The following is a 16,104-nucleotide window of genomic DNA, read 5'->3' on the forward strand; positions in this document are numbered from 1 at the left end:
ATACAGTATTTAGGTGTGACATTCACAAAAGACATATCTCAGCTGTATTTTGAAAATTACACGCACATTAATACACACATAATAGATTACCTTGATAGATGGGCCCCTCTGCCCCTGGATCGGGGTAACAGAATAATGGTGAGAAAACAAATATTTTGCCCAGGTTACTTTACCTGTTTCAGTCCTTACCCATTCATGTCCCATATATGAATGGGTAAGGACTAGGGGAGGGGAGGTGATGGTCTAGTGGTTAAGGTGTTGGGCTTGACTCCAGAAGATCATGGGTTCAAATCCCTGCCTGACTGGAAAATCACTAAGGGCCCTAAAAAATTACATGCCACCCACAGGATTTGAGCGTGCACTTTCCAAAAGCTCTCATTTCCAGTCAGAAACATTACCACTGAGCATCACTGTCCTGTCAAAGGTGCAGGAAAATGCCTGATATTAAGAAGGACATGGACGTACTTAAGAAAAAATAAAACCACACACCATATAAAAACACCGCATTTTATTGAATCCCTCTTATCAAGCGGACAATACAAAAATATGATACGTCTGTTCCTCTGTAGATGATCCATGGTCACAGACGTACAGTCATGAAATAACATGAATGAGAAGCAGGGTGCTCTTATCATGTCCACATCTACTGGCAGCATGTCCAGCCGGCCCCATGCGTGTCCTGCCCAACGTGCATGTCTTATGGACGGCGCGCCGCAGGACAGACACCGCATCATGTGGAACAGAGCTCACGTTCAGATCGCCTGCTGCGTGTTATGATCTGATGGTCCGGATCACCTGGGGTAGCCTGTCAATGTGCGCAGAGTGTGCGCACTCGCTGCAGCCCATTGCAACAGCGATATATGTTTTTATGTATGTCCACGTGGTGACAGCAAGCAGACACACGCGTCACAGTGAGCAGTTGTTAGTTCATGTCCGTCCAAACATGGTACGTGTTCCCCAGCCATGACATCCAGAACCACAGATCTCCACAGCCCCTCCTGTGGGCAGCCACACCCCCTGTCAGTTCAGCGCACACACCAACGTGTCATTGTGTCTTTGCAAAGCCACACTCGTGGGACACTTAGACAAATTTCACATCCAGCTCGACAGTGATCGTCTGCTGACTCTTGTCATGTTAACAGTGTGAATGGCCACACATTTTCTAAGTTCCAAGTGAGCGGTGTTAGATGTTCGAGTGTGTCACCTGGAATATGGCCGACACCTGCTGTGAGAGGGATCGAATGGGCTCTCACAGCGCACACTCTGTCTTTCAGCCACTGGTGTGTGCAAATAGTTGTAACAACAGGTGTACGAGGCGTTGGAGGCTGCTCAGATTTTTCACGATTGTCATGCAATTCCTTCTTTGTGTGCTAGTCAACTTAAATCATGTTATGTGTGAAGGGGCCCTAACATAGTATTATGTTTTAAAAAGTATTTGCATTGATGTAATTTTAAATTATAATGTGTTATCCATAGACTGTTTATTGATTATGGTCTAAAGTCAAGCAAAGTATTTCTGTGATTTACATGACAACATTCAAATCCTGCTTACATAGGCAGATTCACAACATTTGTTCACTTTGTTCATATACACAGGCGTGTGCACATTTGTATATAGCATACTATAAAGAAACTGAATTTAAAACAATTAACAACTAAAAACAAAATTCAATCGCTAATAGCATGTTTTTATGCTGGTTTTCTTCCTCCCTAGTTTGACAGTCAGGGAGCACCAACATGGACATCCGCACTGTTCAGGTTCAGTTTTTGGAGGAAGTTGGGGGGGGGGGGGGGGTGCTATTTACACCTGGTGAGAGGTGGAGGGGATCAGATGGTTGGCAGTGGTAATGAGACACTCAAATGCTTCACCTCAGGGAGCTGTGGTGGTTTGCTGCTGCTCCCATTCATACAGACTTGTTTCTTCACCACAAACCTTTTCACATTTGTTCTCCAATTGCCCAGGTGCTGGCACACCTGGAGCTCATTAAAAATTGCTTTTATGCACAAAAAGGATGTATACATCTTTTTCCATTTATGAATTGGAATTAATGTCAGGTAACGTAAGGTATAATGTGCAGAGGCAGTGCCTAAGCTGCTACCTGTCCTTGTTTGCAGTTTGAAAGGTTCATGGTTGTGTCTGGAAGGGCATCCAGCGTAAAACTAATGCCAAATCAACATCCACCTTGGATCTGTTATGGTGTCCCCAAGGGAAACAAGGGAGAAGCCAAAGAGACTTTCTTACTTAATGTAAGGGAGAATGTACTATGTGCCTCACGCATTCTTCAGACCATGTGAACACACATATTTCAGAGCAAGTCAGACCTGATATGAAGACACGGGTTGCTTTAGAATGATAGAAGATGACACAGGAAGGTTTAATAGTGGTGACTCACTGTATTTGTTGGCAATAATGGGTAGACTAATCCAAGAGAAAACTGACACGTTTACATGTGTCTTCCAGCCAAAAGCTTCATGAATGGGAGCTCATTAGAGTCTGCTGACTACTAGCTAATTGTACTAGCACAGCAGTACAAAACACACTGATATTACTAACTGGACGCTCCACCACCATGGACATGTAATGCAAACAATATTAGTAATTGTTGACTAGATTAGAAATACAGAACAACTCTAAAATAATTCATGTTAATGAACTGCTCTAGATTGAACTTTATTATGAAACATACATAATGTGTCCACAAAAATGGTACTGAGGAATATTATTTCACTTGTCCCACTACTTTGTATTGCAAAGCATCAATTACAAACCCAAATCAGAAACACCGTTGGGATGGTATAGAGGAAATATAAAAAAAACAACAACCTAGTGAACTTGGTAAGTCCCTTCAGCTGCTCCCTTGTTTTCACTTGGGGTCGCCACAGCAGATCCAAGGTGGATCTGCATGATGAACTGGCACAAGTTTTACACCGGATGCTCTTCCTGACGCAACTTCACATTACATGGAGAAATGTGGTAGAGCTGGGTTTTGAACTGGGAACCTTCTGTACTGAAACCAAGCACACTAACCACTTGGCCACCACTCAATAACTTCCTGAACATAAACGTCTAAGTTATATGCAACCAGACAACAAATAAGTTCTTCTTCCAACTGCATGTGACTACCTATGAGCAAATGTACCACATTTAACTGATGCTGAGGAGGGTGAACACATCCCAGTGTGTGAAGGCAGAGTGTATGCACATTGGGCCTCATTTATCAAACGAATGTACGGCAGAAAACGTGCGTTCGACCATTTTTACACAAACTTTGGTATTTATCAATTTGGACGTGAGTGGAGGCTAAGCTGAATCTCACGACAGAGCTCACGTCTGGTCTGAGCTCGTGTACACAAATCTGAGTCTGTGCATTTGCAGCGCAGCACTACAAAATCTGAGTCTGAAAATAATTATGAAACAAACCTCAGCTGTCATCCAAGCATAAGCAGCCACATATTCAGAGCAGATCAAAACAGATTCTTAAAATGGATTAAACAAAATTTTAAAAAGCCCACGTTTTTAATGATACTGCTTCCTTTGTAAAATAAAAAATACATATGCTAAATAGCCTAAACATGACAACTAATCATTGCACATTAAAATGCCTAATGCTACGCTTAAGTGCCGCAACACGTTTTTTGGTGGCCAGCTTTAAATTGGACCACTTTTTCTTGACCTAAATGCAAAGAATTCTTAATCAATTAGCAAGCATAAGCTTTTAACTGTGGGTGCATAAAAGATTGATTCAAAATCATTAGGCATAGGTTAAGTCAAAGAATTCTTCAAACCTCAGCCAGAGTCCGTTCCTCTGCAGCAACGCTGTTGACCGCCTCCGTTACACTCTTCCACACGGCATTTTTATGAGCGCCTTTGACTCCACTTTTCAGACTGCCAAAAAGTACAAGTTTGTTTTTCTCCACCTCCGATGTTAGGATGCCGATTTCCATCTCCGAAAAGTTTTTCTTCTTCCCAGTGTTTCTTCTCTCCATGTTGAGCTCAGTGGGCGAGGCTTCCGAACCATGAATATTTAAGGACATAACATGCTAATGACGATTAAATTCAGCCGCCGCATTTATCAAGAGCCGATTATTCGTATGCTGGGATTGGTCAGATACGAATGTTTCATAAATCACACGTGTCTTGTCGTAAGACCAATTATGCGCTCACATCTGCGCCTGTTTTTACGCAATGTTGATAAATGAGGCCCATTGTGTATCCGCTTATGTAAGGGGTCACTGAAGACCAGGCTATGTATGAATAGCAAGAAAAACACTGCACCTGACTTCAGATCAGGTTTTTGTTGACAGATGGTGCAGTCACTTTCAGCTGCCTCATAATAGCAACATGCCAACACTGTGCCTGAACACAGTTTTTTTTTAGATCAGCATGTTCACAAGATCAGCATGTTCACAAGTGCAAGAAGTACAAGAAATAAACTGTTTATTTTACTGTGGCACAAGATGGGTCCAAAACTGGGGAACAGTCCAAATGATCAGGAACAAGGGATGAGAGTCGGCAGCAGCACAGAGAACAGGACAGATGATCAAACAAACAGAGGACAGGACCAAATAAACCAGAATAATCCAGTAAACTAAATGCAGTGACAAAACTAAACAGATATGCAATGAGGTGACAAATGACAGGTGAAGGGATTGTGATAAGAAACAGCTGCGAGGAAGACCAAGTGACAGGACCATGCCTACAAACACACACACGGACAGACAGACAAAGTGAATAATCAAACCACAACCACAAAGAACCTGGGGTGAGTAACAACTAAAACAAGCTCATAAATAATTGCCAAGTTCAGATACTTGCAGAGAAACTAAAGAACTCAGGACTGGCAAAAAAAAGAACAATGGCTATAAAATAAAGTGGAACTCAAGAATGTCTACAGTATAAAATAAAGGACACACCCTCAGCTATGATACAACAGTGCTAACCACTAAACCAGTGTGCTGCTTGTATAGCTGTGCTCCCTCCACAAATTCATAACATGTTAATAAAGCATTCTTTTATAGGATATATGCTGTTTCTATAGTACAAAAGTGCGCAATTATTGTATTTAATGTTCTGGAAATAATATCACGATTTATAAAAAATGCAGTTTAGAACAAGCATAACACATTGTGGCTACTCAGAATTTAGTTTTCAGCAAAAATTAAAATAATGCTGTAACAGGAATGTGTACACTGTCAATAAGAAGATTCTCAGTTTTGCTGTCTTACTGTCTTCACACAGTCTGCTTGTTTTGAAGATGACCTGTGCCTTTGTCCTTCCTGCAGAGAAACTTTCCCAAGCCAAAGAAGAAAACCTGGACATGCATCAGGTGCTGGACCAAACCCTGCTGGAGCTCAACAATCTATAAAGACCTCTGCAAAGCCGTGTGATTGACAGCCCCCCACAGACAGGGCAGAGACGTCCCAGACAGAACTGATCATTTTCTTCACTTAAAAAAAAAAAAACAAATCACTGAGAACCATCAGCATTTGCTGACTGGGTTTGTTTTGAACCTGTAGAATCTTTGATGCAGCATTAATAAGAACAGATACTGTTTTCTCTGGTATATCAGTAAAGATCTTTGTATGCACATATACAGTACTGTGCAAAGGTTTACACACATTTACTGCACCTAAACATATCTATCTAAATCAAGATGTTTCTGTGCGTGTGTGTGTGTGTGTGTGTGTGTGTCTCGTATCTCTCTGACTGTCAGATCGGCCTCAGCTTACGGATATGGCTTGTGCATGGCTCGATGATGTACATCCTTTATTATGAAAATTTGGGGGATTCATTTTCCAAACCTTTATTTTAAAGTCATCATCATTATTGGCACAAGGTGGAATGTTCACACATGCTGCTTCAACAAAGATCGTCGACAAAGATGAGTCACTCTCTGCCTTAAACAGATGCCTATCTCTAATGCGTTCACGGGGGAGAGACGGAAGAAATAAATTAAAGAACTAAATAATACACAGTCTACAAAATATGAAAGCCACAGACAGACAGACAGACATACAGACGCTTCTTGCTTTATTATCACTAGACGGAACATTCTCACGCACCAGCCTCGACAAATTCGTCGACAAAGCTCCCACTTTTCTATAGGAATACATAGTACCTACGGGCACTGCATTAATTAAAAAAAGAAAAGCTTCTAAATATCCAAATAAAAAATACACAGAATGTCAGCTTTCTACTTAAACAATATATGTATGTATTTCTTATAGGAAATAAAATATTGTTTCTTTTATGTGACATCTTTATATTGACACGTACTGTGGAGCACACCTGCAAAGGAATCCAGTTTTCCCTTTTAACTGTTAGTTTTGTTTCTTGCTAATTGACTAGGTTGATCACAGCAACTCCATAACTGGGGCCATGGACTTTTTTTTTGTTGTTTGACACTTAAATTAGATTTTCTGTTAAGGCAAAGGTGAAGAAAGATATCAAACACTACATTTTGTTAAAACTGAGAATTTGTGAAACATTTTCACAGTACTGTACTTATGTGCGCCTGATAAAACATTTCTTATGGGTCCAAAAATTGTAGGTGCTGATATCACGGACAAGTGTTTGTGACAGAAATGTTTGTCTGAGGTGTTCAAGTCTGAAGGTTTATGTACTTGAAGCAAGATTATAAGTACACATCAAAGTCTTCGGTCTTTTAAACACTTAAGATGCAAAACTACAACTTGCTTTGTGGAACGTCTTCATGAACACTACAGCAAACAAACATTTGTGCCTGAACTCACAACGGAATCATTAAAAATATTGCAATAAATGAACAACTGCTGATCATTAGGCAATATTTAAGATTTTTTTTAAAGTAGTAAACTAAACCACATTTAAGTACAGTGTATATAAAAAGTACACACACTCATGGGTATTTTAATGTCTCCAACTATAGGATTTCCTATTATGCAATCAGTTTTAAAATTGTCTTTATTTTCAAAGTGGAAATTAATCTACAAAATACAAGTAAAATATGTATATGATAAAACACAAAATAATGTCCAGCTTATGGCCTCAGCTTTATCATAACAGTTATTTCCTTTTATTTTAAACTTGAATCATAAGCAATCATCAAAAACTGCTTTTTTGTGGAAGTATTGGTAAAGGTTAGAGAGATCAGCTTGTGAGCAGAGGAAATGGCAAAAATGTGTCAACATTATTAAACACTTAAACCCAGAAAACGAAATGAATTAGGGACTCCAGAAAAAAGGATAAGACTTGTAAACACTGAAGTGTTTGACGGAGCACTGCACAGCGATGAAGCTCAGTTTAAATAATCACTTTTACAGCCAATCACTTAATATCTCCTGCAGTCATTTTATTCAGTTATTACAAAACACAGAGTGTGGTATTGTTTGCAAAGTCTGCAGGCTGTCCTCAGAAACAGTGGCCATACATGAAGGAGGCTGGTGAGGTAAGCCACCAATACTGGAGAGACACAAGTTTCAGATTTATTTTTTTTTCTTCAATTTGAATTTAAAGAGTTCGGTTCTTCCCATTTTTGTCTTTAGATTTTTCTTTTCTGTGTAAAAAAAAAAAAAAATTAAAAGCTTGAGGGTATGTACTTTTTGTAGCCACTGTTAATCTTAAAAATTGTGACAGCAATCTTTTTGTTTTAGCTGCATTGTTAAAACATTAGACTATATATGAATTAGCATCATCCTGTCTACGGTGTACCCTGCCTCATATGCTATGACTGCTGGGATAGGCTCCAGCTCCCCCAATGACCCTTAATTACAGTGATATAGAAAATGGATGAATTAGTGTTTCAGTCAACTGCAGTGAATCCAGGAGGAAGAGGCTTTCCACTTTCTAAAAATAACTACATCTGCTGTAACAGTTACAACATTTAATTTTGGATTAAGGCTTTATAAGTGCAATCACAAAATGTAATAACTCAGATATGTAATGTGCTTGTAAAAATGTCATTTCAAAACTTCATGCTTGTCTGCATGTGAGGCAGATGCTCTGCTTGTTTGTCAGATTGTTGTGTTAACAGTGACAGACTGAGCCAAACTGAATGCAGTCATCATTTCTGTAAATGCAGCTGTAAAAATATTGATCAGTTCCCCCACACCAAAAAAAAAAAAAAAAAAAAATTCTCCTAAAGTGAAGTAGATGACTTTATTTTACTGGCCCATTTTATGATCATATATAATGATGGAAGAACCAACAATGTACGGCTGTTGACTTAAATAAAACTAAAAGCAACAATAACTTCCATGATTTTATCATTTGAATTTCCTAGTGTGTGAATGTGTGTGTTTGTGTGTGTGGATGGTGAGACAGAGCTGCACTGTTTTTTCAACGTGTCATGTTATCCAAATTCATTTTTGAATCCTCATTTTACTGTTAAAATGTGTTCAGTGACGTAGCAACAGACACAGCGACTCGGTTTGGGTATGAAAGATGACATTTAAAACAACAAGTCCAGAAGCAGGCCGAAGCCACCTTTTGCCAAGAAGCGCACAACACAACACAAGCGTCATTTGTTGTTCAGAAATGAAAGGTTTCCAGATATTCACAGGTGTCCAGTTTTTCAGTTTTTACATATTTTTCCAAGTAACTAATATATGGCTGTTGCCATTTTTCTAGTTAGTTTGTTTAAACAAAGCAATGGCATTGTTACGGTGCATCATCAAGCCAATAAAGGGTTCTTTCATTATAATGAATCATTACTTAAAGCACACTGTAGGTTTCAGTTAGCTGCCATGGTACCCAAGGAAAACAATGACTTTACAACTGGCAATAATCAAGTAATGGTAATCCAATTTAATGCATTTACATGCACTTTAATAATGCAATAATCACAGGTTTTAGCTTGTAATAAATTTGCAAAAATAAAAACTTTTCATGTCATTATGGGGTGTTGTGAGTAGAATTTTGAGGGAAAAATGAATTTACTCCATTTTGGAATAAGGTTGTAACATAAACTGGAACACTGAAGCGCTGTGAATTCTTTCCAGATGCACTGTATTTTTGACAGAATATTCATGATAAATAAAAGTCAGATTAATTTTTTTTTATACTGAAAATTATTTTATTATTTATTATGATCTGAATTTGTTTTTTTTAATCTATTTTTTTTTATTATTGTAATGGTTGAACACATCAAGTGCAAATTAAAACTGACTTTAAAAGGGTAAAGTTTGCACCACCTGTCATGCTTAGCTTTCAAGTTATGAGGTAACATGTCATACGTCATAGAATCCAATGAACATTGACCTCTCACCTTTTAGGAGACCAAACATTAAACAGTCAAAATATTCCATTTATTAATCCTATTAGCGCAACCAATACGTAATTTTCATGAATTTTTTTACTAAAATTGGAGCAACTTTAACTCTTGACCTCTGTACAAATTGAAATTGATCTTTGTCACCATTTTTACCCCATAGCTCCATAACATCTAGTCACAGATAGTGGATTTCTGTGACGTCACAGAAGTAAACTGCTGTGCGGGTTTTTGCTCTAAAAATATTTGTTTCACTTTGATCTAGCACGCCGCTTTACACATCTTGAATGTGAGTGTCTTTTTGATTCACTAACATTAAACTGCAAACATTTTACTGTAAACGGTGGATTAAACTCAGATTTTCATTCGACAGTGCACAGGACAATTTTCATTGACAAGGGGCGGAGACGTACCGGAAAACAGCAGGAAGAGACTGGCCACGCCCAGCCAGTGACGATACAAACTCGTGATTCCTCAACGATGTTTGACAGACAGTAACTGTAACAAATCAGAACGGAGAGTGCCTCCGCTGAAGGTGTGAGCAGATCTCTGTAGCTGTGCTCATCAGTCTCACGCACGCTGAGAAAGGTTGCGTCCGTCCATGTGTTTGTACATCGTGCGATGTTTCAGCGCGATGTCGCAACATTCCGCGGTAGAGGCGGTGCTCTGACGGGAAGTGGGCGGTTCCTCATGCAGCAGTCGCTACTTGGATACGACGAATATCAACTCAGATTTAACTTATTTTGACGGTTTGTGAGCGTTTAGCCGTTTCATAAATAGACGCCACATAAAGCATCTCGTCACCATTTATGTGAGTATTATCATTTTCTGTTTTGTTCGCACGCGGCCTAAAGTTATCCTCGTCATGTTAGCATGTAGTTACCAAAGTATGCTTTTTTAACTACATAAAAGACAAGTAAGGTAATTTACAAAGAGCAGTAGTAATTAGAGGTTGAGATGTGTTAGTGACTGTCCGTGCTACTTGTTCTGAAGCATGTTGTGATGTTGTTTTGCAGTCCGTCGTCATGGTGTTGTGGAGGATCGAGCACCAGCTGTTAGCATTAGCTTGTCTGGCCTCTGGTCTTCTGGCTTCAGACGGTTTGTACCATATAACAAACTCACTCAAGTCAAGAGTTTGATTTAGCAGCCAGACTAATCCTAACTACATCTGTGTACGTTTTGGCTTTTTCTGCAAAGACATTATTCGGGGTTTTCACGTATCCCATAATCCCTTGCGTGCCAGAGAGTCGCTGCAGTCAAAACAACATAGAGAATCCACACGATGACAATTGTAAATGAATATTGTACTACAAAAATGTCATTTTTTTAATGCTTTTCATCACGTTAATAAGATACTGCTGCATGATACCCTGAAAACTTGCTAAACCAATAACAAAAAAATCCGTGTCTGCTACGTTTAATCTGCGTGGAATTTAATAAGCGCAAACCGAATTTCAGACATATAATATTATTCGTTTAAAAATGACAAATTTGCAGCTAAAATTTAGCCCTCTGTGAAAACAGTTTGTACAGCCGTGTCATTTCCATGACGTCAGGGACAAGACGACGCGCTCCCGCCTTCAGTCCGATCCCGCATTGAAATTGATTTTATCTGTTAGTAATTGTCGAGCGTTATTCCTTGTTTCACCCGCAATTCTTTAGTCATGCAGCAGATGTTTTACTCAGATGACACTGTAACATTTCCCACTTCTTGTTTGAGTTTTGCTTTGATGCCACCAGGTAAAAAACCTTAAAACACACATACATACATAACTGTAAATATGATATACCATAAACCATTACCAAAATAACTAGCTTAAATTAATTTAACGGTGCATACCTTATGAATCAATTAATCAGTTTCATTTAATTAAATCATTTCCTAAAATACATATGAAAACAGCCAACACCAAATTATTGTCCTCATTATCATTACTGATTGATACAGCCACATGATTGGACAAATTACCCATTGCACATTGCCCAGTAAATAATCAGCAGCTTATATTATCAAACTGTAAAGTAACAATCAAGAATCATAATTTAAAATCATAAGCCCACAGCCAACCAGCTTACAGCTTCAATGCACGTGAATTTAAGTGGATATTCACGCCCACACCACATAGACAAAGAGACCCCTTTTTCCTGCAAAGTATCTACAAATCATCCCATCCAAACTACACACAAACAATGCCCCATGGTGCCCACAGTGCCTTCACAAGCACAAGTAGCGACGTGAGGCAGAGGTAAAGACGCCCAACAGTGTGATTGTATTAATACACAAAAGTCTTACCGGCTGCCTTTTGCAGATTGTTTGCGGGTACACGCACAGTTGTTTGAAGTCAATCGGAACGAGCGTAGCCTAAGACTCGCCCCGCAACCACTACTTGTCGCTATAGTAACATCCGGTATGAATGAAGTCCACCACTATAAAGGGCCCGGGTGCACGCGCCAACTGGCCGACAGTTCCGCCCTGATCAGCGCAAATGACAAACAGCTGATCAGCGCGACACCTCCCACTCGAGCTTCATGCGCACACGCACCCAAGTTGCATTGTCCGCATTGAAGGTCGCCAATATCAGAATTATAGTCCTTGTTCCTCAATAGGCAGCAGAACAACTAACCGCCTCACATCCCTGTTAAGCACGGCCCCACTGCACCTCGCCCTCAGATCTTCCCCTGGTTGTCCGGGCTGTGAGGCGGGAGGACACTGGCCAGAAGCGACGAGCACATCCACATCTCTCACGACACCTCTGCGATCCGGGTTGACAGCAACGATCCTTCCCAGACGAAACTGACCATGCAGGGCATTCTGGTCGCAAAGCCAGACAACATCCCCGACAGCAACATTCCTCTCGAGTGTGTGTCACTTGCTTCTGATAAAGAGATTTGGACCAGCCAATTGACACCAGGACCTCCAGAAGCTTTTGACTTGGGTTTGGATCTCTTGAAGACGTTTGAACGGATAACCTTCAAAATCAAAGGTCTTGAAGTCTCCGTCCTGAGACGCCTGACCCAGCAGGAGGTGGTTCGGTGTCACGTACTGGATCCAGTCTTCTTGACTCTGGATTCTTGCATCAATTGGACGCTCATTCGCCAGGTTAGCCGCCATCTGAAGTGCTGTGAGGAATTCGTTGAAAGTGAGATTGACTTGTTTTATTGAGATTTTGAAGAGCCTGCTTCACAATCCGCACTGCAGCTTCCGCAGCTCCATTTCAATGGGGAGAATCAGCGGGTAGTACTTTCCAGGCCCAGCTTGTGCCATTTCTCACAGCATACTCCTCCAAGCCAGCAGTGTCTTGAGCCTGAAGGAATGCATAGAGATCTTCTAGGACTGGTTTAGCCCCAATGAAGTTGGTCCCAGGGTCTGACCAAACCTTCTGGGGATGACCTCTCAAGGCAACAAACTTTTGGTAGGCCATAAGAAAGCTTTCTGTTGACATGCTGCTGACAAGTTCAACATGAAGTGCTCTACTTGCAAGGCAGCTAAAGACGACTCCCCAGACTTTAGTAGTCACCCTTTTTTGACATCGTCCTTCACCAGATACGGTCCAAACATATCCACTGCGATGAACTGAAAGGGGGAAGCAGGCCTTGTCCGTTCAAAAGGTAGGTCACCCATCACTTGCTTACATACTTTTGCTCTTGCCTTTCGACAGACAATGCATTGGTTGATGACTTTTTGGGCAACTCTTCTACCGTGAACAACCCAAGCCTTGCTCCTCATCCTTAGCAGCGTTCCAGCAGCTCCTTCATGCCCTTCTTGATGACTTTGGGCCAAGAGAACACCAAGCCAAGACTCAGCTGGTAATAATGGGACACCGATTTTGTCTTCCTTGAAGTGTTGAATTCTGCCACCATAAATCAATAGCCCACTTGCTTCATCCTTGCACACAACAAGTCTGTCCATGGTGGTATTGGAGAAGTTCTTGCCTTCCTGGGCTGCCAGACATAGATCTCGGAAAGCATCGCCACGCTCCTGGGGTATACAAACTCCAGCCAGCTGGACTGCCTCCCTCTTTAATCCTCTGGCCCTTCATCGAAGGAAGATTTTTGCTGCCCTCCATACTAAAGCAACAGTTTTCAGCAGCTTCCTCAGATTGCTGAACCTTTTAACATCCAGCAGTTCTTTTAACATTGTTCCTGCTGCAGGCCTGTGTAGATCTAATTCAGGCTTGTTTGAGATCCTGTCAAACTTTTTGGCTCGAACCCGGGTCAGTGAAGCACCAAAAGTCTTCTTTTGGAGTTTAATAACATTATCTCTTGCAGCTGCAGCAACATCCTTTGCGGACTTCAGGGGCCACTCCCATTCTGGAAGATGGAGAAATCCCGGCCCAGCCTGCCACTGGGACCCTTGGTCCAAATCTTTGGGTCCAGCTCCTCTAGTGATGATATCAGCAATGTTCAAAGGCCCCGGGACCCACCACCAGTCTTGGATATTGGTGTTGCTTTGAATTTCTCCAATTTGGTTGGCAAAAAAGGTTTGATAGCCATAGCTCTCTCGCTGGATTGCCCCAAGGACCGTCTGGCTGTCCACCAGATGGTACCACTTCCCCACATTAATCTTACAGCTGTTCAGGAAGTATTTCTTCAAACGAGAAGCATAGACAGCCCCACAGACCTCTGCTAAAAAAAAAAAGGCTCTCCTTACGAGGATAGCTCCCTTCTGCTTGACAGGAGTCACAAGTCCAAGAGGATCATATAACCCAGACACTTGACTAAGGAGCTCCTTTCGAGTGAGCGGATTCGGAGCCTGCAGCTTCACTTCCTCCTTTGACAGCTCGACACCCGGCCTCATCTTTCTCCGCTTCCTTGAGAAGTTTACAGCAACCATTAAGTGGAACTCATCCACACCTGGGGTATAGCCCATTCCCAGCGCCTTGTTGTCTTCCTCAGTGAGCTGATTTGGGAGGACAAAGACAGCAGAAGCAACTCGCTTTTGCTCCTCCGGGTCTTCCCTCCCACTTTGAACGGAGTACACCCAAGGTTTGAGCTGAAACCCACCTGCTTCAAGGATTTGCCCAACGTTAGCTGTCAACTGCTAGAGTCGTTCTAAGTTGTTATGGGAGGTGAGTATATCATCAACGTAAGAATCTTCCTCCAGTATGCGGCTCTCTTTCTTGAGGTGGACAAACTCTGGCAGGCTTGCAGTCTCTCGCATTGCTACCTGTGCGATACAGCCGGCAGATTTATCGCCGATGTTAACTCTTGTAATGGCGTATTCCTCAATGTCCTCAGCCTCAGAATCTCTCCAGAGAAACCGATGGAGGTGCACCTCTCTGTCCTCCAGCCAAACCGAGTTATACATCTTTCTAATATCACCCAGTGCAGCATACGCGCCTTGCCGGAACCGAAGTAGGACAGCACGAATGTTATTCAGCACGTCGGGTCTTTTAATGAGGAGGTCGTTAAGGCTCTGGCCCCTAAATTTCTGACTGCTGTTCCAAACAAGACGGACAGGGGTGGTGACTGAATGGGGGTTTGGAGCAATAAAGTGGCTTACGTACCATACGGGCCCAGCCCAGCTTTTTAACGTCTCCTATGAGAGCTTGATGGCAGCCTTCCGCTCAAGCATATCATGGACTTGCGCCTTGTAGGCCACCTTCCACTCAGGCTCCTTTCCCAATTGCCACTCTGTCCTCAAGAACATAGCCTCCACAGCCCTTTTGTTGTTCGGCAACGTTGAAGGGTCCTCCGTCCAAGGGTACCTTGCATGCCAATGAGGCTTGTCACTGTGGTGGTCCCTAGCTACATATGTCAGGCCACTCTTCACCTGCTCAAGCTCTCGCTCCTCCAACAGAGTCATCTCCTTTCCGCCGGGCTGACACTTCCCACAACGACACCCGCCACATCGGGGCTCGCAGGCGGCACCAATGCTCTCCCACTTCCACCAGCTTATAAAATCTTGGCTGGTGCTTAAGGTAGTAGCCAGGGTGCCCTGAGGTAGCCTCTTTTCACACTTGTGGATGAACTCTGTGTACTTTTCCGCAGCACTCCGCATGGAGCGGGCAAAGTGGGTTCGTGAGGCATGGGCTGTGATGTCGACTTCCTCCATGAGGTCGGGGTGAGAGCCTACAACAGTTTTACCCAAAGGGCTATCCCACAGGACGAGGTCTCCTACTGAGCGCACCTTTTGTGGAACAAGCTGGCCCTCCTTGTGGCTAATGATTAACTGAATTTGTGTAGGACGAACAAGTTCCCTCAGGGGGACGTCTGGAAAGATGTTCTGCAACCTTTTAGCGGAGACATGATGGTGAATCTCTGCAATGCTGTCAAGACCATAGCAAACAAGTTGGTGAGATCTCAAGGTGCCCTTTGAGGTATTGACTCTGATTTTCAGCAGATATCTCTTTGTTTCCACCATGACCTGCACGCCACCAACTCCGTGTACTACGAGAGTAACATCTTCGCTCCTCAGCTTCAGTTCACTTGCAGCTTTATGAGTAATATAGTTGGTGTCCGATGCAAGGTCTATCAAGGTCCCAATTTTCTGACCGACATTAGCAGTGACCTCCAGAATCATCATAATAACCGGGAACTCTTGAGGACTGTCATCACACATCAACTGATCACCAAGCACAGAATTGAGTGTCCTTGCAGTGGTGTTACAGAAGACGTTGCGACATTGCTTGGCCAATTCTAGGGGAAGCTGCGTCAGGAACTCCTCTTGCTCTTCGGTGCACCTTCTCCCACTGCGATCTGCTGAATTCGACTTTGGTCTGGCCTTTGGCATGCCTCTCTGAGAACTTAAAGCATTAGGACATAGAAGGTAGTGGTGCTCCTTCACTCCCTTGCCCTTACAGCTTTCGTCTTTACAGTAGAATGACGCTTTACATTCCCCCTCCTCGTGGACCTC

The 16,104-nt window shown here is 42.2% G+C and overlaps 2 protein-coding genes across 3 annotated transcripts in view; both read left to right on the top strand.

The window, feature by feature from the left end:
* The window catches only part of tpm2 (tropomyosin 2 (beta)), a 108,742-nt gene extending 103,297 nt beyond the window's left edge, over window positions 1–5,445 (top strand). Inside the window, exon 10 of the mRNA XM_034191617.1 lies at window positions 5,284–5,445. Coding sequence (XP_034047508.1) covers window positions 5,284–5,366 — 83 coding nt within the window. The 3' untranslated portion in view covers window positions 5,367–5,445. The remainder of the gene's footprint in view (window positions 1–5,283) is intronic.
* Window positions 5,446–9,911: 4,466 nt separating this feature from the next.
* il6st (interleukin 6 signal transducer) overlaps window positions 9,912–16,104 on the top strand; it is an 80,401-nt gene continuing 74,208 nt past the window's right edge. Inside the window, exons 1-2 of one of the 2 annotated variants that reach the window (XM_034191504.1) lie at window positions 9,912–10,059; window positions 10,265–10,346. In XM_034191504.1, the coding sequence (XP_034047395.1) occupies window positions 10,274–10,346 (73 nt within the window). In that variant the 5' untranslated portion in view covers window positions 9,912–10,059; window positions 10,265–10,273. The remainder of the gene's footprint in view (window positions 10,060–10,264; window positions 10,347–16,104) is intronic. The other variant, XM_034191505.1, reaches the window with a different exon arrangement.

This window comes from Thalassophryne amazonica, chromosome 17 (assembly GCF_902500255.1).
Source record: "Thalassophryne amazonica chromosome 17, fThaAma1.1, whole genome shotgun sequence".
NCBI lineage: Eukaryota > Metazoa > Chordata > Actinopteri > Batrachoidiformes > Batrachoididae > Thalassophryne > Thalassophryne amazonica.